Raw genomic sequence first — 22,879 nt, 5'->3', positions numbered from 1 at the left:
CCGCCTTCCAACTTCCCTTTATTCGATGTAGATACTGAAGCTGTATATGACCAAACAGTAAATCAATACGCCGCCTTCCCGCATCCGGTGGTGGAGAAGGTAAACGAAGTTGCTGCTGCTGATGATGGGCTAGCTATCCTTAAAGCTTTCCTTGAACTGCCACGCTCTACTGATGGTGCTGGTCCAAGTGGAAGTGGCCCTGAAGCCTGATCCTGAAGATCCCTTCCCACTGCTAGGATAGATTTAGCTTGTATAGATTTATTTTCTTGTAGGCGGGTAGTTACCCGGCCATTCTTGTAATGATTCATTGTGAAATATAAATCTTTTTGCGGGTAAGACCGCTATTTTCTTTGGATTCCTTGCTTTATAAACGTTATATGACTTGCATACTTTAGTTTAAATTAGCAATTTTCCAAGTGTAGAATAAGTTAACCTTTGAACGTGGTAGATAATAGGTTGAAGTTTAGCTTCCTCTTTCGTGATTGTGCGGGTAGGACCGTCACTTGCACTTAGTAGGATGGCTAAACTTTACCTATATCTGACCTGCGTGTAGGTTTTCCTCATCTTTTTTGAAATTTCTAAGTGTTTAGGATAAGTTAACCTTTGAACGTGGTAGATAATAGGTGTGAAATTTTGCTTCCTCTTTCGTGATTGTGCGGGTAGGACCGTCACTTGCACTTAGTAGGATGGCTAAACTTTACCTATATCTGACCTGCGTGTAGGTTTTCCTCATCTTTTTTGAAATTTCTAAGTGTTTAGGATAAGTTAACCTTTGAACGTGGTAGATAATAGGTGTGAAGTTTTGCTTCCTCTTTCGTGATTGTGCGGGTAGGACCGTCACTTGCACTTAGTAGGATGGCTAAACTTTATCTATATCTGACCTGCGTGTAGGTTTTCCTCATCCTTTAGTTAGAAATTTTCTTGAATAAGTTTCCGTTCGACGCGCGGTTGTCAATAGGTTAGTGTTCAGTTTCCTCTCATGATTCATGCGGATAGACCGGCACTTTCATTTAATGGGATGACTGAACTTTTCCCCTTCGACTGACCTGCGTGAAGGTTTGTCGTGTTTTGGGTTTATGCGGGTTTTGCCGCCTTCCCCATGCAACGACTTTCACATATTTGTATGCGGTGAAAACCGGCATATTTGTTTTGAATAAATTGACCTTTCGACGCGCGGTTGTTAATGGGTTAGTGTTCAGTTTCCTCTCATGATTCATGCGGATAGACCGGCATTTTCATATAGTGGGATGACTGAACTTTTCCCCGTCAACTGACCTGCGTGAAGGTTTGCCGTTTTTTGGGTTTATGCGGGTTTTGCCGCCTTTCCCATGCAACGACTTTTTACGTAATTATGCGGTGAAAACCGGCATATCCGTGTTGATAGTTCATAAAGTATAAATGTAAAATCATCAGCATCGATGTTTTAAGGAGAATCATTTCCATTAGAAGTGGCTCTTGGCCTTTTCTTTACAAATTTGGAATTGATTTACATGCAAACTGTGTAAATGAGCTCCCTTCCATGTTGTTGGGATGGGAGTGCCATCGAGCCAATACGCACCTGGTTCGGGATCTCGTTCTTTACGCAGCATGTAGTCTCCATATCGAAGCTGGAATTTTATTCGTGTTTTCCCCAGCTGGGGTTCTACACGCATCAGCCTGCTCAGCGTTCATTGCGCCACGAGGTGCGCGAGCGTCCCATCTCTGACAAATGCTTCGACCATGTCCTTTACGTCTATGCATTCTTCGGTGTTGTGGCCTTTTGTCCTGTGAAAGTCACAGTATTTGCTCCGATCAGCATTGTGACGATGTCGGATTATTTGAGGCTTTGGCCATGGGAGCTCCTCGGTAGCGAATATCTCGGTGACGCTTTTGGTGAGCGGCGTCCATCTGGAGTTCTTGTTTGACTGTACGTTATCCCTTCCGCCCAACCGATGTTGTAAGCCGGATGAGGTGTCAAAATTTACCCTTGACTGCCAAATGCCTAGCTTTCGCTTTTTGTTTAATCGGGCGGTAAGGACGTTGTCTTCCCTTGTTTTCTGGGTGTAGAGGTTTGTGCTCTGTGGGAGATCTCTACCCAGTTGCTTCTCCGTTTCCGCAAAGCGTTTTGCTGCTGTCATGATGGCATCCCATGTGGATGGCATGCCATCTTTACCCGTTAAGGTGCGGATGAGCTCTGGGTCGTTCGCGCCCTGGATGAAAGCAGCGCGAACAAGATCTTCGCTAATGTTACCCAGACTTAGCTTTTTCGAGTTGAAGCGAGTGATGAAGTCCAGCAAAGATTCATCTTTCTCTCGAATGCATTTGAGGATTGTCCATTGCTCCTCGGTATACTTTCTTTGCTGGCTGAAGTGCTGGCTAAACTTCTGTTGGAAGTCTGCCCAGTCGTAGATGTGGTTGACCGGTAGACGATCGAAGCACGCTCTAGCAGCCCCAACCAGTGTCATTTGGAACATGTAACACCACGTAGGTTCCGTCCAACTACTGACGGTTGCCCCCCGCTATGAATCTGTTCAAATGATCATCTGGGTCAGATATACCATCATATGTGCCTATGCTTGACATTTGTTTGGCACTTTTTGGGGCGATTGCTTCCGCAATGTCCCTTGCAAATTTGGACGTTCCCGCATTTGCAACGTTTGGTCTGAACGTTTTGGAGAAGTCTCGTGGACTTCCACCTGTGCTTTTTGGTTTGAAGGCTTGTCCAAAATGCCTTCTCGGTTGAGAGTCCGTTTCCTTACGCTTCCCTTTTGCCCTATGGCGAGGGTTCCCGTCCAAGTATTCTTCGAATTCGTCGGCCTGTTGAACGGAACGCAAGCGTTCGTCCAACTCAGCTTGGAATTCCTTTTGGCGTGCCTCCGCCCATGCCTTAACTTCATCGAGAGTTTGGCGGGGGAGTCTTGTTCGTTTTTCAAACTGGGTATCGGTGAATCCCAGTGGGCGATTATTTACTGCACTTGCCCCAGCTTGAGTAACTGGGGTAGTGTTCGTAAAATTTACTTCACTTGCCCCGGCTTGGGTAACCGGGGTAGTGTTTGTAAAAACTGTGTAGCCGGTATTCCCCCCAGTAGCTGGGGTTGTGGTTACCGGAGTTTCTTTAACCATCTTAGAAGTTTGAAAAAACTGGAGAAATGTTCTAGCTTTATGCACGGATGGCGCCAATGAAGAAACACTAACCAGACCCCGGGCAGATTACGGATAACCTGGGGGTTAGATAGATGTTTCCCACGATGGGTTAGACCCAGAGAAGATGGTTCTTCTGATAACCTGCAAAACAGACACCGTGAGCTTGTCACTGAGAAGGGGGGGTTCCTCCTTGTGACCACCCTCCGGCGTGAGAATCAGACTAGATTGCTCTTTAAATATAAAGTATATTAAGAGATTGCTAGAGCAGATATCAGGTATAATATGGTAAGATATGATAAGATGAGATGGTCATACCATTTGTGGTATTTATAGCCGAAGGTAGGTTTCCAAGGAGGTGTGGCCGGCTGAATAGTATTCCTGTTCAACCAACAGTGGCTTACGCACGTGTCCTGCTGGTAGTTGGTGGGTAGGCAGCGGCTGATAGTGACCAGGCCTGCTGTGTACCATTCCTTTTCCACCAACTGCCGGCTATGCACGTGGTATGGCAGTAGTTGGTGAGTAGGCAGCGGCTAATAGTGACATACAGTAAAGGAGCATGCTGCTCGCCATACTGTTGTCAATAAGCTGTCGTATCTTTAGTCAGATCTTTTGCCCATACCTCGTCAGGTACAGTACAGAAGATCTTCCTGTATCGTACGGACTGGCTTATTTGGGCGGGAGTATTCCCCCTCCCGCCACTGTGCGGGATTGTTCCCGGCTTTGCTCATTCCTTCAGGTGACACTGAGTGATTGAGAGCTTAGTGCCTTGTGCGTGTAGCCTTGCTGCGCGGGTGGCCTTCCCTGATGGCTTGTATTCGAGGCTGCGGGGACAGGCGGAGTCCTTCACCATTGGGAGGCATTTCCTGCGGGAACAGCTTGCGTACTGCGCGTAAGGACGTCACGTCTCTGAGCATGGTTGGTCCTGCGGATCCAGTTGGTTTCTGCGCAGACGTCCCTCTTCAAGGTGAGTCTTCAGGGTCCAACTGGGCTACGCTGGAACCTACCTCTTCAGTAACAATCAACCGGATCAAACTAATCTAAGAAATTTGGTCAAAATAAGCATGCATGTCAAAATTAGTTTATCACCCATCAAAGTTTTTAAAATAACTTAACCGGGTCAAACTTGGTCAATGTTTTTTTTTTTAAATTAAGCATACCAATATAAATATGTTAAAAATCATACAAAATCATAACATATTTAAATTAAGCATGCCAATATAAACTTGGTCAATGTCTTATTGTTTATTAAAGTATCAGAATTATGTCAAAAAGGTTAAACCTAGTCCAAACCACATGTTAACTGTTGGTCAAAATCATACAAGTGTCATGATCGGTAAAAATAACCTATTTGGGCCAAACTTATATTTTGCTTCAATATAAATATGTTAAGCAAGAAACTAAGAAAGATGGGGTTATTCAACCTTTAGGTTCAAACTGAATAAGCCAAACATTAAACTAGGATTGTCACTTTTACTCTAAAACTGACCTAAGAAAACTCATATCCGAACCTAAACTGACCAGACCTGAAAAACTTAAACCCAAGAAAAAACTAACCTGAACCCAAACAGAAGTATTCCAGGTTGGTTATTGGGTTTGATTTATAGGTTTCGGGTCAGGCCAAATAAAATTTTAGTTTTAAAATCAAAGATAGTTTTAGGTATAATTAGGCCTTGATAGGGGTGAGCATGGTTCGGTTCGGGTCGGTTATTGGGTGAAACCCAAACCGAAACCGAAGCTATCGATTATTTTAGAATGACAACCGATCGGTTTTTGGTTATCCGGTTATTTGGTAATTTTTGGTTTCGGTTTCGATTATTTTAGGTTTTTTTTGTTGTGGTAGACATTAAAAAAAAAGAATTCAAAAAAATAGAGTACGTCATATATATTGAATTCAAAATACAAAAATAGGCACGTGTTACATGGAACCAAACATATACAAAGTTGTTTGAGTAGTAGAGTCTAAAATTTAACAAAGTTTTTGATCAAAAAAACACTAAAAGTTTGGCCCGAATATTCGTTCATTATCTTATTCATCTTCAAAGTTTGTAGTCAATCTTTAGCATTTTCATAATCTTCATCACCGACAATGGTAGATTCTTTTGCTGTTTTGTTTCGGTCATAGCATCTTAAAAAAAACACATAGAAAAACATAGGTTCGACTAATCGGTTCGGTTCAATTTTTTTGGTTTTTTATTAAAATGGATAACTGAACCTAAACCCAAAAATCGGTTTTTCGAAAAACTAAAAAATTAACTGTCGGTTAATGCTTCAGTTCGGTGTTTTAGGTTATTCGGTTTTGGTTTGGTTAATTCGGTTATCTGCTCACCCCTAGACACTAACTTTATCAAAACTTAACGCTAATCAACTGATGTAGTTCCACCTATCACCTATTATGGATCGACTGCTTATTGTTAATTTATATTTTTGTTTATGACTAATAACAATCATAATCGAACAACCAAATCACACCTAAATAAGCACACAATTATGGTTGGAATTAGAGGTGCACAATATCGGGTTTTTTTAAAACCCGAAACCGGGTAGGAACCGGTTTTTTTGTCATTGGTACAGAATGGAACCGGTTCCAGTCAGGAACGGGTATAAACCGACCCGACTCGCTAGAGAAATATGGGAACCCAGTGGAACCGGGTAGGGTAGGAACCAGGCCCGGGTTTTACGTAAAATCCGGGTACACCGTTTTTTTTTTAAATTTTAACCATATGACCGTTAGGAACCGGTTCTAACGGCTCTATAGTCGTTTTTGACCGTTGGAACCGGAATTTTTAACTATAAACACCTTACACACATACTATAAATAGCTATATAGTGTGTAAAACTTGTTAAAACGCTTTCAAAACTCTAAACCACACTTTAAATCATAATTTAGCTTAAACGGTTTAATGGCAAGTCATGACGACGTTGTTATGGTGATCGAAACAACACAATGCGCCGAGGTTTGGGTTCATTATGATTTGTGTGTCATGACCGACTCACAAGAGATGCCCCGGTGCAAGTACCGTTTCAAGTTTCTGAAAGCGGGGTCGAACACCACCTTACGCAAGCATACCAATAAGTATTGTCGTGATAAAAAAAAAGTTTGAATGCCAAGAAAGCGGAAGCGGGAGAGTCGCCCGGCTCTACAACTCAAGCACCAACCGCCGTCGGTAACAACGCTTAATCGTTGTAGAACGCTGGATTAAAACGACGGACCTTGTTTTTTATGTTAGTATCGTCATGAATAAATAATGTTTGTAATATATGTTGTTTATATAATAAAATGTTCGTCGTTATTATAATCAATTGAAAAAGTAACAAAAAAATAAAACATGACTAATAAGAAATAAAAAATTACTAGTAATAAACAAAGCAAAACTAGTTAATAAACAAAGCAAAATTAAATATTACTTGAAATTTGGTCGTGTTACAAATTATTTTACTAAAACAAATAAAAATTACAAGTCTTCTTAGTCTTCATCATCGTCTTCTTCACCACCCGAATTCCCGGAAGAAAGCACTTCCTCCACCTCCTCATCATGAATAGGACGCTCTATTAGTATTTCGTCTTCAAAGTTTGCGTTGTGTTGTATACGATCCACCGCATCCAAATAATCCTTTAGGCAAATGCAAACCTCTAGAGACTCGGGAGTTAGTTTTGTTCTTCGCATTGATAATACCCTCCCACTAAGAGAAAAAACCGATTCGGAAGCAATTGTTGAGGTTTGTACGCCAAGCAAGTCACGAGCCATGACGGATAGAATAGGAAATCCGTTTTGTTTTCCTTTCCACCAAGCCAAGATATCGATGTTGCGAATTTCATCGACCGATACGCCCTCAACATAGTTTGCTACTATATTGACCAAGTTCACTAGTTGGTGTATTTCCTCTTTGCCTCTTAGCGTATGATTCATGAACCGCATTCATCAAATTTATAAGTTTGTCCGTGCACGGCTTACTAGTCGTTATTTGCCGCATTTATCAAATTTATAACTTGGAATTTGTTCTCTCTTTTGAATTATTTTATCAGGCTATGTTGGTTTATCATTTAATTATCTGCGTTTCGAGCAAAGACTGCTATTGTATTAATTTACATTGTAGTTTTCTAAATTGTTTAGTTTTCTAGGATACTCGAAACCCGGTTAAACCAACTTAAAATACCCGAACCTGAAAACCCCTATTTGGGTTGGGTTTATGGTCAAGATTTAAAACTTTAAAACCAAAAAAACAAACCCAAAGAACACCCCTAAAACAAACTAAACCAAACCTAAATCAAATAAAAAAAAACAAACCCAAGTGAAGAAAGCATGGAAAAGTATCATATACACCCACCGTTCCAGTACACAATACATAATAATACCCGTCTCGCTGCGCTACCAGGCAGCAAAATAAAATGCCTCAGCTACGGCTACCAAAAGTATATAACAATAAAACCTTATCCACACCCTACAAAAACACAAACCAATTCTCATTATTATTCTATTATTAACCTCAAATTGTTCGAACGAAATGCAACCCATGTGACTTCTCTTCAACATCAGTAAGAGCCCATTGGAGGCATGCCGTATGGTGGCGGCATTGGCGGCATCCCCATTCCACCCATTGGTGGCGGTGGTCCTGGTTGACCATATCCCCCACCCATACCTGGCGGTGCAGGTAGAGCTAGTGGTAGTAATTGAGCATACATATTCTGCAACCAACAAACGAAAAGGCATTAATAACTTCTATTTATTATACAAAGAAACTAGAAGCATATATATATATTTAAAAATGCATAAACCTGTCGCTTGATAACATCCTGCTCTTCATTCTCCTTGGCTTTACTTTCCTTAGCCGCTTCAAGTTTATCCTTGACAAGCTCATCAACCTTTCCAGTGTATTCGCGGATAAACTGCAAGAAAACAAAACGTAAAAAATATATCAATATATCAGACGGTCTTGTTTTGACCCGACTCAACCCGTTTTCTTAGGCTTAGATATACCTGAAGAAGATATGGGAAGGCAAAGTCGATCATGTTATTCAACCAGGCCAATTCAAGGGCGACATCTGGACGAATTAAATCATAGCACACAAACAGGCAAGAAGCAAAGCATTCTTTCTTTCCCTGAAAGTAAGACAAACACATTATTAATATCTGGTAGAATTTTGCTAAAAATAGATAGACGTTAAGTAAAATAATAGCTGTACCTGCTCAATGAAATAAACTAGCAACTCTTCAGCAAGCTCACGGTCCCCAGATTGTGAAGCGGTTTCCATAGCATCTTTGTATACCTTGTCCTTTTTGGACAATGCAATCGATTGCTTCCATCTTCCGGCTTTCTTGTAGATGTATGCTGCAACACGCCTCATCTCAAGTAGCTCGTGCTTCTCAATCTGCCAAAACAATAAATAAACATTTCACAAAATGACATCATTTCTGGATGACGCCTACTGGTGTCCTTGATCTGGTTCGGCTGGTAACTGGTTTCGACAAAAATTGTGGGCCGAACTAATAATTACGGTTCTACATGCCTGTTTTATTGCTTTGGTGTGTTGACAGTTCAGTTTTGGCAGTTTGACAAGATCTTTTGTTTTCTTTAAATCATTAGATTTTAATGAAAGTTTCAAACGACAAAAGATGGTTTATGAATATAACACGTATCCAAAATTGTGCGGAAAAGTGCATGAAACCAAAAATAAAACATAACCAAATAAACCGAACCTAAACAAAAACTGACAGTTTGATTTCATATTTCATAAAAACTGAACACCGGACCAAACCAAAATTTATAAATTTTCTTTTTTAGTTTTGAATTTTAAGTAATTTATTAATAAATAGCGTCCCAAATTATTTATTCAAATGTATATTAATCAACTAATTTATAATTAACAGAGAATGAGGCCCAAATTCATTATTTTGGGCCAATTTTTATACCCAAAAAATTTCAAGCCCAAATGGTAAAACTAAAACCAAAACGAAACCAAACAGTTTTCAAAAACTCAAAAATCGAATTTTCCATTTTTGGTTTGGTTACCAATTCTGTTATACGGCCGGTTCCAAGAGCCAAGCCGTCGGCTGGACCGCTAAACCAGCCAAATTGCTTTGGTTGGACGGTTCGGTCAGTTTTAACGCTTTATGAACATACTTGATGGAAACACAAACAAAAAATGAACACGAAGTATGACCAACCTTTTGTGCGAGGCCGATCTGGTCAAAGTTATCATGTAAATCAATAGATTCACGCAACCTATCATAGTCTTCCTCTTCAACATATATTTCATTTAACGCCTCGTTGACAGCCGACACATTATTACTCTGAACTGCAACCATGTATGGTTTCACAAGAGGAAGTTGTCCCGCCTGCATACAAGCCACAAGTTAAAAACCACCATACAAGTTCACAAAATAGATACAAAAGTAACGTTCCGCAAATGACAAACCTTGCGCATAATGTCAACAACACGTGTATGGTCAACACGTAGAGCAAGAACATTAAGAACATCATTAATAAGATCAGGATGTTCTTCGAGGTAAAAGTGGACTGTCTTGTAATAAAGCTCAACGTTAGCTACTTTGACGATAATATCTTTGAACTGCATATGATCCCAAGCTTCTGGAGAGTGATTCATGACGGTAGTTGCAGCATTATCAAATTCATCATATTGGATGTACAAATAAGTGAGTTCTTTCCAATGGTGTTGTTCATCACAAGCACGGATTAGTTTTGGGATATTGAGACGAGTTGAGAAGAGTGTAATATGCTCCATAAGCTTCTCGTGACGGTATCTGGCGTAAAGAACACCTAACTCCGTGAAGATGCCCATGTGAGCACGTTCCAAACCTAGGCCGCTCTCCATTAGAGATATTAGCTCATTGAAGCATCCTCTGTTTTGGTAGTAGTCGCTCACTTCTTCCAGATCATCCACCTACATGTTCCAGAAATTAACTTGCATTTACTTTAAAATAAAAATATAATATTATATACTACACAAAAAACATTCTAAGAAACTGCCTCTAAACTTGGTAAAACTGCAGAACTTATTGGGTTATGTTATCATCTCTAACAGGTCATGTGTGATAAAATTAGCTAATAAAGTGTATTTCTAACTTCTCAAATCACTTAACTAAAAAATTTATAATTACAAGAACATAAATTTTGTAACCATACTTGACGAGTCAGTTATTTACATAAATTTTATTGGTCAGAAGTGTAGAGTCAGCCTGGCCCGGCTCTATTGTACCAAAAACTGTTCTTATTTAAGATAGAACCAGTGGATTAAATAATTACCTTCTAAAATCAGTTGTTTCAAAAAGCTAATTTATCACCATAAATTCATAATAGACTACTTTTTACGATCATGAATAACAAAGAAAATAGTAGTATGCATAAAACCGAAAAAAGTGAATCGAAATAATTGAACCTAAACGAATCCACGGTTTAGGTTCTACATGTAATTAAAACCGAAAAAACCAAAACTGAATTTATGAATTTTCCTTTTCTATTTTGAGATTTATGTAGTTTATAAAAGGTTAACAAATAGTATAACCCAAATACTTTAGCTCAAACTTATGACAATCAATTAGTTTAACAAAAAGATTTAGGCCCAAGTTCTCATTAATTTCGGCCAACTTCTCTTTTTGGCCTAAAAATTTCAAGCCCAAATGGCAAAACCAATAAAGAAAACAAAATCAAATAGTTTTCAAAAACGAAATTTCAGTTTGTAGTTCAAGTTAAGCCCAAAACCCACGCACACCCTTTACAAATACTATACTTAAAACCTAAAAAAACTTCGATAAAAGGAGTTTGGGTCAACCCACCCAACCCATTTTGACCCAAAACCAATTTAAGGTATTGCCCAACTCGTCCATTTTGCTACCTCAAGTTTAGGATAGAAATTTCACCTGCACGATAATATTCAGACCACAAATCTGAGCCAAACGGAACTCTTCAGCATCAACACAAGCAAAGCAAACTTCTTTCCATGTCTTTGCACTATTAGCTTTACGAGCAGCATCAACAGCACCTTGAAACTGTTGCAGCCTCACAAGTGTGACAGCAAGCTTAGCCCAGTTGGAGATAAAAGCATATATTATCTTAGCGGCTTCATACAAAGCTTCATCAAACAAGCGGTCACCAACATTATGAAGGTTAGCAACATTAGGCATGAGAATGAACTCCTCAATGTCACTCAATCTATCAATTTTGGCATATGCATATATGAGTTCACTATCCACCCTAGGCTCTTTGATCTTTTGTCTAACCATTAGTAAATATTTCACTAAATCATGGTAGCATTCAGTGTCTTCAGAAGCCTTGATAACATCCAAGAATTGAGTTGTGTCATCGGCCCGAATGAATGACTCTATTGCCTCACTAACTAACCCTTCTCTTAACTGAGCTTTCGCCACCTGGCTCCATACAGCATCTTCTTCAACACGGAAGGCAAACTCTTCAGCACGTGGAATACTTTGGATGTTATCTAACAGAACGTTAACTGCTTGCACGTTTAAGTTGAACTTTTTGAATATTGCAAATGCTTCTTCATACAGTTGTGCTTCTACAGCCACCTCACCAACTGCGGGCCCATCAAAGTTGTCTAGTCTGTTGATGTAGTCCATGACTCGTGATGGGTCAGCTTTGATGGCAGTTAAGATAAGCAGGTTTTGAAGGTTGGAGTTGCCACTGAAAGCAGAGTTTTGAAGAACGATTTTCTCAAGAAGTTCGATTAGCTCGTGGGGAAGATCAGCAGTCATGAAAGCCTTAACAGCAGCAGAAACCTGCTCGGGGCTTTTGGTCTCGGGCAATGCGGTCGAAACAACTTGATCAATAAGTTGCCTTCTGTATTCATTCTCGGGGTTGAGAACCTTATCCCAGAGATCAGAATCCATTCTCTCAACAACATATCTAAATTCAAAAACATTATTAGTTGAAAGGTCATAAAAAAAGCTAACAAATTAATTTGTAATAGAAACTAGTAGAGGTGGCAAGATAATGGACCAAAACAGGTCAATTTTAGTATGTGTTAAAATGGGTTGCATTGGGTTGGCCCACAAATCCATTTTTGCCTGCTTTGATTCTATGGACTTCCAAATTGTGTGTGATTTATTTCCCTAACTTTATTCATCTGTGACTAAATTCCTTAACTTAAAAAACTAAACGAAAATCTTCTTTTTACCAAGTTAAAAGAGATTTAATCATGCAATACAATCATTTTCTTAAATGTTAACAAGTTACAGGATTTAACCATGCAAAAAAGACTTGAAAAAACTTGCCTCTTAGAAGTTGCGGGACTACTAAATCATAAAAAACAAAGTTCTAAGACCTAATCTCGCAAAATATAAAGTCCATAAGGTTTTTCCAAAATGTGCCCTTGAAGCTTCTAAAAAATAGTTAATTTGTTAAGATTACAAAAACAACATTACTAGATTAACATAAATATTTGATTTAACTAAACTTTAGGCAACTTTTGACATGATCTACTTCTAGTTAAACTTTTGGATTTGACCCTTTTGAGATAAAGTGCAACCAAAATTGGCCCTTTTATATCTGATGAGTTGAAATAATCATCTCTAAACCCAAGAAGTTTTGTACCTGGCTTGCAACTTAAAGAGAGAATTCTTGTTTGTGACACTGACAAGTTCTTCATCACATTGACCTCTACGGTAGGCAACAACAGCAAGTGTTGGATCCCGCTTCTCGCAGTATTTACCCACAACACGTGAATCATAATAAGGATTGGTGGTAAGGAAATGCTCGGGATTGTTATTGCTATCTATGATAATTTTACCCAACGCATTGTGAACATGAACATCTTGGCTTCCTTCACTCACAAGATGTTCCAAAAACTGAGTAAGTAACCGCAGACGGTTCCTGGAAAACAATGACCAAATAACATAAGAATGCCTTCTAAACATAATAAACAAAAAAATAAACATTAAGCTTTCTGAAAGCATACCTCTTCTCACACTCATCTACAAGAGGCTCAACTGGAAGCAGAGAACGAACAGATAGAATCAAGCCTTTGATGAAATCCTCAGGGCACTCATCATCTAGAAGCTGCCCTACAACTAATGGTGCGTTCCCAGGGTTAACCTATCAAATATCCCATAAGTTATATCAAATACATAAGCTTTTGCGAACACTTACGGATAAGTATAAAGTATGCGAATTTTGTACCTTTTGAACATAACCTTCAATATAACGGAGCATGTTGTTGGTATAGAGATAGTGAGTGAGATCAGGGACAAAACCAAAACGGTCACACACATTAATCAATGGTCTTGCATCAGGAAGCTTGGCTTCCATTAGAAAGTTTTTGGTCTTCTCAGCGTCATAAAAGTTTGATTCTCTTGTTACTCGCTCAACTTCCTTGATTTGCCCGGTCTTTGCGGCAGCCTCAATGTACTTAAAGTGGATTTCAGGATCCTCACTGTGACATTGAACATTAGTTAATACACCTTCACAATTAATAGAAGAGTCTTGCAAAAATAAGTATAGTTCCAACTTGCTTACCTTGAACTCAAATACGACCCCAAAAAGAAGTATAACCCTTCATATGACTTAAACTGCTCGAAGAGTTTGATACATGCTTCCACGCCCAGCTGCTCGCAGTATTCTTTGGCAACCTAATATTCAAAGAATAGAAGCACAGAGATTTAACTACTTACACAGCTTTACTTTCCATGGTTTTGACTTCAAAGATTGACCGTCTACATGGAAACAAAAGCTGTCATTTACCTGCACAATTATCTGAAGGTTTCCCCTTAGATTGACAAGCAAAAGATCTTTCATGCACTCCAGAGCCCACTCTTTTGATAAAGTCCCGAAAAATTCTACAAGTGACTGAAAAAGAAAAATAGTTAGGCGCTAGTCTTCAGAATGTAAATTGTAAAGCAAACAGGTCCAGCAATAAACAAACCTGTGGCTCAATTGCATGAGTGTTTACTATGACACGCTTAATATCAGGTAATTCACTGTAATGCTGCAAAAAAATTCAGATTTTTAATCAAGACAAGTCTCCACCTCTGGTTTCTATAGTTTTGGATCCTATTAATTTAAAATTTTACGTCTTAAAGAAAAACAATTATTATTATAATTAGCCAACCTGAAGGGCTCGAACAAAAAGACCTGCTTTCTCACAAAGTTGAGCAATGCGAGGACGGTCATAGTGACTAAACATCCCATTTGCTAATATGGCATCAGCAACATTAGGGAATGTCACAAGATTGATTTCAAGAACCTGTTACAGAGTACGATTTATTAAAACTATAACTCAGTTACATATATACAAGTGTGTGTAAATTTATTAGCATCAGTGACACATACCTTGGTTTGCAGGTGAGCATGTTCAGGCAGATTGGGCTTAAGAACATCCAAGAGGAAAGCTGTTGCCTCACGTATTAAGTTTCTCTGAAAAGATGGAATGAGAAAAATGGAATTTTAAAATCGGTTTAAATTAAATGATCAGTATAACTGCACGTGCTCAAAAGTCAAAGAAACATAATAAGCAAATTCAGTGTAGTTATGGTTAAAAACCTGGAGAAAAAGATCTGTTATTGTGTTATAATCAACTGGACAACCTCCCTCCATTTGGGACATCATCAAAGCAAAATTAACAGCACCCTGCAAAAAGTAACACAAAATCTCGGTTGCAATTTTATAACATTTGGAAAGACTTTATACAGAAAGTGAAATAACATGTAAAACTGTTTTTCTACAGAAAACACTCTAGTACCTGAGGATCTGATCGTAGAATCGTTTGCAGAAGGAACAAATAATCAGGTGTGTACCCAACCTGCACCCAAATTGCAAGCAATTACAAGATAGCCTATGGCACATACAAGTAAAATTCTACTGAAACACCTACAGTTACTAATACAAAAGTTGCACTTACCTGTTTGGAGTAAATTAGGATTTTGTCAAACTCCCTACGCTCTGCAAAAGCTGCCACAACTTTCGGTGTCGCTCTTGCTTTGATGTAAATTTTCAATGCAAGATCATTGTCCACAGTCTACAGTTATGAAAAGAATAGGCCACAAAATATAATAAATAAAATGACTAAACGTGAACAATATATTGATTCAAATAACTATGAAACTTTAATATTTGAATACCTTCACAAGATCTCCAAGCTCCTCACTGCATTCCAGCTTGTCCTCAGCCAACCAATTTTCCAAAAGATTCTTCTTGTTCTGATTGACAACAAGCCGAGATAGCTCCAATGATTCAAAAGCGTTCAGCTTCCCTTTAGTTAAAAGAGTTCCAAAGTACTGCAACAATGGTGGTGTTTGTCCAGCTTGCACAGGTACACTCTGCAATGAGACATATAAAGAGTTAATGGTCATAAATGGAAAGAACATTCTAATAAGAGAATAAACCCTTCAAAGGTAACATTCAATGATGTTGTAAAAGTTTAGAGTAGACACCTGGAACTTTGCCACTGTGTCTGGTGTACGGAGAATTCCTTGAGGAGATTCTGCAGCAAGTTCAGCAGCTTCTTTGTATTTGGTTTGAGCAAACAATTCTTGAAATCGTTGAACAACCTAAGAAGTAGAAATAAATCAGTATATCTTTTGAAACCAAGTACATCATCATACTTTTGAAGGTAGTTTGGAAAACAGAAAAGAGAGAAAAAAAAATAGATTTACCAAATTCTCAGCACCAGGAAGGTTTCCTCTTTTAGCAAGATTGACAGCAAGTTCCAGGTTGTTCAACTGCAGTATATACATATTAGTTCACATTCCAAAATGAAGAAAAAAGTGCATTCATCATGGATTGAATATAGTGATATGCTTACTTGTCCACTGACAAAAGGCACAATTGTTGACTCGTTCACAGTTGCAAGTAACACCTGACCACGTCTATTTATAGCATAGAAGCCCCCAACTGATGAGGCTTCAGAGGTAAGGAAGATTGGATCTGGGCTTATCCTATTCCTATAAACAGCAGTGGCGGTTTCTAGGTCATACACAAACAGAAGCCCCAGTTTGGTAATTACATATATCAAACCGTATTTGTGGGATATCTGCAAAATTATAAATTAAAAATATAATATGTTAGTTCCCAGTGTCACTTCCTGTTTCAAATGAAAAATACACTTAGTACCTGCATTGAAACTGGAAAATCATCTGCAAAGTCGGGAGGGAAAAACAGATCTGCCTGTTTCTTAGTAAATGAAGCTTTGCCTGAATACGTAAAAAATTAAGGCATTAGTTCCCGACTAAAACAAACCAAAAATGGGAAACAAACTGCTATATAGACTGCAGTACACAAACTGATAGGTAAACAAAGGGGTTTTGAATAACTGGAAATCCTGATTGGTCATCTTTTCAAAAACATGTTAATCTAAACCAGACATTAAGCACATAATTTTCATAAAGAGAGCTGTGACACGTCACGCAGGTCACATGCTTATTGTTCGTCTACAGCATAAGTGTGTCTAAAATGAGTGTGATAGAACGTGTTTGGTTTAATGGTATGCGATGATTGTGATCATATAACTAAGAATGATATCACAAATTTATGACATAGAGTGGGTTTAAAAAATAAACCTCATACCCATTCCAGCCTACTTTCAAATCCATACCCATAGAATTCTAACCGCCACCTAAAAGTAATTTTGAACCAAGTATGAACCCTTTTCAATAAACAAAGGACTCCAGCCTGATTAATGCATCTAGTTTAATGGTGAACAAGAAAAATAAGTTTATAGACATATTTTTTCTTCAACCTTCATTTTCTTTTTGCAAGATTAAAATATGAAACACCAGCTAATAAGTATATCAGACAAATGACAGTCACAAACCTGGTTGGGCGCCAAGCTCAATGACATGAAGCTTTGACGTGACCTGTCCAGCATTTGAGCTTTTTGTTGCAAAAGATATAAGAATTGATTCATGCTCATTGCCAGGAACCTGTGAAAGGCATACAAAAATGTGATCATTGCTGATGCATCTAAATTTAAATGGAAATAAATATAATTTCTAAAAATACTTTTTGTAAAACACTTAACAAAAGGGAAAATGCTTTCACCTTGAATGATGCAAATGCTGCTGCATGTGCTTCAAGAGCCTGACTGCGCTGCTGATCAACAGAAAAAAGCTGCATGTTCCCTTTTACTAGCTGAGGTTTCTGTTAACATCAAAATGGTAGGGAGGTCAGTAAAGCTGAAAATTAGGGTCAACACCATAATGAATTTTGCTAAATTACAGTCTTGTCTAATTTCAAACCTAAGTAATAGACGTATATTCTACAAGATTTTGCTAAAAAGTACAGCATAGAGGATTTGTTTTTATAAAAGTGGGAAGCAAACAAAGAATAAAAACAAACCTCTGGAGAGCCAGGAGCAATTCCGATCAACACCAACCATTTCTCAGATGGATCACATCTGTAGTTAATGATCTGATTATTTGCTAAATTGGCTGTCCTATCAAACATCTTTACGGGTTCAGAATCACCTGTAACAAAGCACCAAGTAAACAAATATACAACCTTTAGCTTACATATCAAAAGGAGATAATGAATGTCATTCCATAGAAAATATAAAAAATGTACCCTCAATTGACCAATGATATGCCGAGGTTTGAGTTACCATGCCCAACAACTTAGGGGTAATCCACTTCCAAAAGACAATCTGAAGACAGGCGTATGAAAAGATCACAATACATTAAAAAATACAAAAAATCATTACAAGAGGGCTGTAACCATTGATTTTTAAACTTATTACTGTTACCTGCTCAGGCATCTGATGAGATTTCAGTTTGGCTTTCATCTCAATATTAAATATTTGTAAGTGGTCTTGAGTAGTTCCCGGCAGTTGAGCTTGGAATTATGATCATTGATTAGTTACAAAAAAATATATAATACTGAAATCTCAATATTAAACATCTGTAAGTTGTCTTATTTATACCTACGTATGAGTTTTAACCGTCGTTGCTACATTTATGTTGTGGACTTATAGTGGATCTTTAACTTGACATAGTGAATTGTGAATAGAAGTATCAAAAGGTTGTTTGCAAAGATCTTAGTGCTCATTTAAATTGATCATTTATACTTGGTTTATACATAGTTACCAAATGCGATAAGCGCTTGAAAGCGTTGAGGCTGGGCCTAGCGCCCAGGCGATAAGCACAAAAAAGCGCCCGGTTTAAAAAAAAAGCGCACATTAAAAAAACAAATTTTTTAATTCAATAAGCATTCAAACTGTCAAGAACAACAATTTGATCCATTAACACATTTATCATAATTTCCAGATTTCCAAAAATTAAAAAACTAAAGCCTAATCAGAAATTCTGAATATTTTAATCATTTAGTAACTTAAGTCAAATGATATTTAAATGATATTTAATACACATGGGAAGTTTGGGAAAATATTATGGTGCTTTAATAGTGGATTTTTAGTTACTCCTAGAGAATAGGAACATGTTGTTTAAATGAAATTTAACATGCACGGGAAGTTGGGAACATATTAATGGCGCTTTAAATATCTGAGGCATGCAAGTCGCAATTAATGCGCCTGGCGCTTTAAATGCGCTTAAGCGCAAAAAGCTCTCGATTTTAACAACTATGGGTTTATATTCATACCCAAGAAGTTAGTTTACACATTATACATTCCCTTTGTTTTGTCATCATGGGCGGCTAACTTTATGTTTGACTAACAGTCATATATATCACTGTATATGAAAAGTCAATTGTGCCATTTTCTAGATAAAATACCAAAATACAATACCTTTCAAAGCGAGTATCTTAGAATTTGGATGCATGATAGCTGAGTCAGCAGTAATCGGCCTCCTCAGCGGCTGCATAGGCATGCTCATATCAATAATCACCACACTGTTCTGAGGCGATGTTTCACGCACACATATGAACTTATCTGACTCCATTGTGACATTGGTGAATGTGATAAACTGTTGATTGATCCCTACGCTAGGCAACTGCAACATAACACAATTAACACCAACATTTAATCAATGAACATATAACTAACACTAAAGACCAAATCAATCAATTTTTCCCACTGATCTGAATATATCATATAAAACAAATTTGATTATCTAACAAATCCAACCAATCCGAAAGTAGATATATATAACAAGCATGGTCACTTCAATCAAAACACCTAACATAAACTGAAGTTGAGCTACGATATCTATTATTAAAGTGGAAACCTACTTTTACACAATTAAATTAGACTTCTGGAAAATTATAGTAAAAATATATTCTCTAATCCAACAAATCTGCAAAATATGACAGCAGAAAAGCTAAAGTTGACCCTAAATAGTTCAAAAATGATGCAAAAACAACAAAATGTGCAAATCGAGCTAAGTTATTGACAATACAAACGTGATATATACATCTATGTTCATCAAATTAAGTCTCAAGAGATATTCACACATAAAATAAATCTAATTATCTAATAAATCCAAGCTATCCAGAAGTACATATAACAAACATGATCGCCTCAATTCAAAACGCCTAACATAAACCGAATTTGAGCTACGAAATGTATTACTTAAGTGAAGACCTACTGTTACACAGTAAAATTAGTCTTCCAGAAAATTATAGTAAACATATATTCTCTAAATCTAACAAATCTGCACAGTACAAAAGCATATAGGCTCCAATTTCATTTCTAGGATTCAAAACGATGCAAAGACAACAAAATGTGCAAATCGAGCTAAGTTATTGATACCAGAAGTGGATCTATACGTCTATGTGCATCAAATAAATTGTCTCGAGACATTCACATATAAAACAAATCTAACTATCTAATAAATCCAAGCTACGACATCAATTATCAAAGTGAAGACCTAATTTAGTAAACATATGTCATCTAATTTAACAAGAGTACGAAAGCATATAAGCTCCAATTTCATTTCTAGGGTTCAGCAAACCCTAACTAGCTCAAAAATGAAACGAAAACGACAAAATGTGCAAATCGAGCTAGGTAATTCACCATACAAGTGTGATCTATAAATCTATATGACTATACGCATGAAATAAGGTCATTATTATACCGTGAGCGCCTCTTTCATAGTAATCGGAGCGTTGGCGGCCGCCATGGTGGATGCAAATGATATCAAATCGACTGCGGATCGGATGCGGATACCAGAGACTTGGTTCGGTTAAATCGCCGGCGAAGAACTCCGGCGATCTCTCGGAGATCAGAGATCTAGAGAGTGTGTGTGTGTTGAGGCGAAGACTTTAATTCACAGCAAGAAGAAGAATTCGAAATAAAATAAAATTAGAGGAGAGAGAGAGAGAGAGAGAGAGAGAGAGAGAGAGCTAAATTCCAGTTTCTCTTCCTCTTTTTCATAAAGTTCAAAACCACACCCTTGAATTTTCTTCTAACTTAGGATGGAGGGTTGTGAAGTTGGTTAACTAGCGGAGATCCAAGTTCGATCATGATTTGTGTTATTTTGGGTGGTTATTAGAAATGATTATTTTGGCGAGGTTGTCAGTTCGGATTTCGAGCTCACCTGGGTTTTCGTCTCATCTTATGTTACGCTAGAGAGTTATGCTCTTGCGACGGCTCAACGACTGTCAAATGGCAGCCGGTGGTATGGTTTCCCTAGGGAATGCGTCAAATTCTGAAGCCAGCATGGGCCTGGTTAAGACAACATAGTCTGGCCACATTGGGGCAACGTGTAAGGCCCCGTTACCGGTGCCTCACATTGGACGTTGGATTTACTCATAAATACAGTTCTGAATATCAGAGTTAATTAAAAACTTTCGCGGAATAATATAAACTGTCAACCATCCATTACAAACATCCATAACTCGTCTTTTAAAACATAACATAAAACATAGTATCAAAACATCACGACAAATCTTCAGATGTCAGCCTCTTCAGTATTGTCATGTGTCTCCCTCAAGCCAGCTGTCTCAGTCGATTAGCCTGCGTGCATACTAAAAGTCAGACAACATACAATACATTCACATATTTATCTATGCACCCGAAGGTACATACCTTCCTATTATCTTGCATACTTACGTACTTTCATTCTTTCTTTCATATTAACATACGTACTTTCATTCATACACATACTTTTTAAAGAGCCTTCCGCCCTATAACTTTCGCCGATATTATTAGGGTCGGTTCCCTACGTTCGCCGACATTATTAGGGTTGGTTCCCTACATTCGCCGACATTATTAGGGTCGGTTCCCTTTCTAGCCATACTTACCCTTCATATTATATATTCATCACGTACTTTCATACATACAAATTTCATACTTGGCATACTACATATTACCTTTCCTGTCGATACGTGCAATATCCGAAGATCGTTCACGTACCGACAAGCTTTCATTCACATCCAAAATATACATACATAAATAACATATAAACCATACATGGCATACACTTACCATTTAAGGTAAGTGTATTAACTATCACACCGAGTATGCACACAGCCCCGAAAACATAACAAGGAAATGGGGTTAGAAACTCACCTGAATGCGGTTATGTTCACCGTTAATGGTAATCCCTTTCTTGAGTTGTGCACGACTAACTGTATAACAATTACACGTATCAATTAACTATTACTACTCGTGTCGTATTTCTATCTTAATTTAACCCACAACGAACGGGGTTCCGGGGGCTGCGCCCCTGGCAGCGGGGTTCTAGGGGCGGCAACCCCTAGCAGGGTCCAAGGGGCAGCCCCTAGCTGGGGTCGAGCTGCCAGGTCAACTTGGAAAAATTTTATTTTCGTTAACTGTCTTAACACATTTTCCATTAGGATTTTAATGTATTTCCTAATTCGTTAACTCATTCCTCATAACGAATTAAGTCTAATTCGCTATCCGATTCGTTATTGAACTTAACTTACGCGAACTTAATTGTAAGCGAACTTGTATACAAGCGAAGTTATATACAAGCGAACTTAGCATTAAGCGAAGTTAACTACAAGAGAACATATTCATAGGCGAACTTTATACGTGAGCGAACTTAGAGTGGCGAAGTTGTTCAGCAACGAACTTATACCTCAGCGAACTTGGTTTGGCGAACTTGGCCTGGCGAACTTGGCTTGGCGAACTTAGCTGCGAGCGAGGTTAGCTGCAGGCGAAGTTGCCCAGCCGCCGCCTCTGTTCAATCTTAATCCCCCATAATCATCTCTGTTTTAACGTGAAATTCTTGAGTACGATATTAACCAAACCCGTAAACGTTCTTATGTTCATTTTCGGATAAATCTTGACCCGAAAGCGCATAAAGTTTGGACCTTTAAGATTTAAACGTTCAAAACTATATCTTAGGGTTCCCTTTTAACGAGCCGTTATGCTCACGGGTTCATTAGGTTCGTTTTATCATCAAGTTTGCTACTTTAATACTTGTTCATACTCAACCTACTCTAGGTTCAAGTTTCAAGACTAGACATTTATAAAAACGTAAACTTTAAAGGTAAAACGGCTTACCTTTATGCGTTCTTCGGTCTCGGTTAGCTTGCTTATGGACTCTAGATCTTGTGTATATCTCGTGTAGTAACGATCTATCAAGAATCACGTTGCTTGGCCTTGGATCTCACTCTCTCTCTCGGCCTTGTATATGTGTAGGTATATGTGTGTGTTTTTTAGTGTGTAGGCAATATGAATAGATGGAATGAGGATTAGGGTTTTAGGGTGGTTTAGGGGATATTTATATCCCTTAAAGCCCATGGACCTAAGGCCCATTACCCTTTTAATCCATCTTAATTAATCCAAGTCCATGACTTTTTCTTTATCTAATACTAATTAGCAATTTAACGCCCGACAATTTAACACAACTCTCTTTATTTAATATTAGAA

General features: G+C 38.1%; 1 protein-coding gene across 1 annotated transcript; it reads right to left on the bottom strand.

Moving 5' to 3' along the window:
* Positions 1-7,414: 7,414 nt before the first annotated feature.
* LOC143577928 (clathrin heavy chain 1-like) lies at positions 7,415-20,313 on the bottom strand. The gene is made up of 30 exons (XM_077061640.1): positions 20,115-20,313; positions 18,827-19,031; positions 17,831-17,919; positions 17,653-17,731; positions 17,428-17,555; positions 17,131-17,229; positions 16,904-17,012; positions 16,204-16,283; positions 15,896-16,123; positions 15,747-15,812; positions 15,525-15,641; positions 15,213-15,410; positions 14,993-15,109; positions 14,834-14,893; positions 14,635-14,721; positions 14,425-14,508; positions 14,204-14,338; positions 14,018-14,080; positions 13,837-13,941; positions 13,612-13,724; positions 13,276-13,528; positions 13,055-13,191; positions 12,691-12,969; positions 11,001-12,003; positions 9,539-10,024; positions 9,288-9,458; positions 8,306-8,491; positions 8,100-8,222; positions 7,898-8,008; positions 7,415-7,807 (listed from the first exon to the last, which is right to left on the bottom strand). The coding sequence occupies exons 1-30, from the start codon at positions 20,157-20,159 to the stop codon at positions 7,655-7,657; spliced, it is 5,109 nt and encodes a 1,702-aa protein (XP_076917755.1). The 5' UTR covers positions 20,160-20,313; the 3' UTR covers positions 7,415-7,654.
* Between the last annotated feature and the right edge of the window lie 2,566 nt (positions 20,314-22,879).

This window comes from Bidens hawaiensis, unplaced genomic scaffold (genome assembly GCF_021521415.1).
Source record: "Bidens hawaiensis isolate Kalapana, Puna unplaced genomic scaffold, B.hawaiensis_p1.1 tig00028948_1, whole genome shotgun sequence".
NCBI classification, from domain to species: domain Eukaryota; kingdom Viridiplantae; phylum Streptophyta; class Magnoliopsida; order Asterales; family Asteraceae; genus Bidens; species Bidens hawaiensis.
This window is presented reverse-complemented; position numbering and strand designations above follow the sequence as displayed.

Coding starts and splice junctions, on each gene's coding strand:
- LOC143577928 (XM_077061640.1), bottom strand. CDS start 20,159: ATGGCGGCCGCCAACGCTCCGATTACTATGAAAGAGGCGCTCACG. Junction 17,556..17,652: donor ATATCATTGGTCAATTGAGG/GTACATTTTTTA, acceptor GCTTTGTTACAG/GTGATTCTGAACCCGTAAAG. Junction 15,411..15,524: donor ACACAGTGGCAAAGTTCCAG/GTGTCTACTCTA, acceptor GTCTCATTGCAG/AGTGTACCTGTGCAAGCTGG.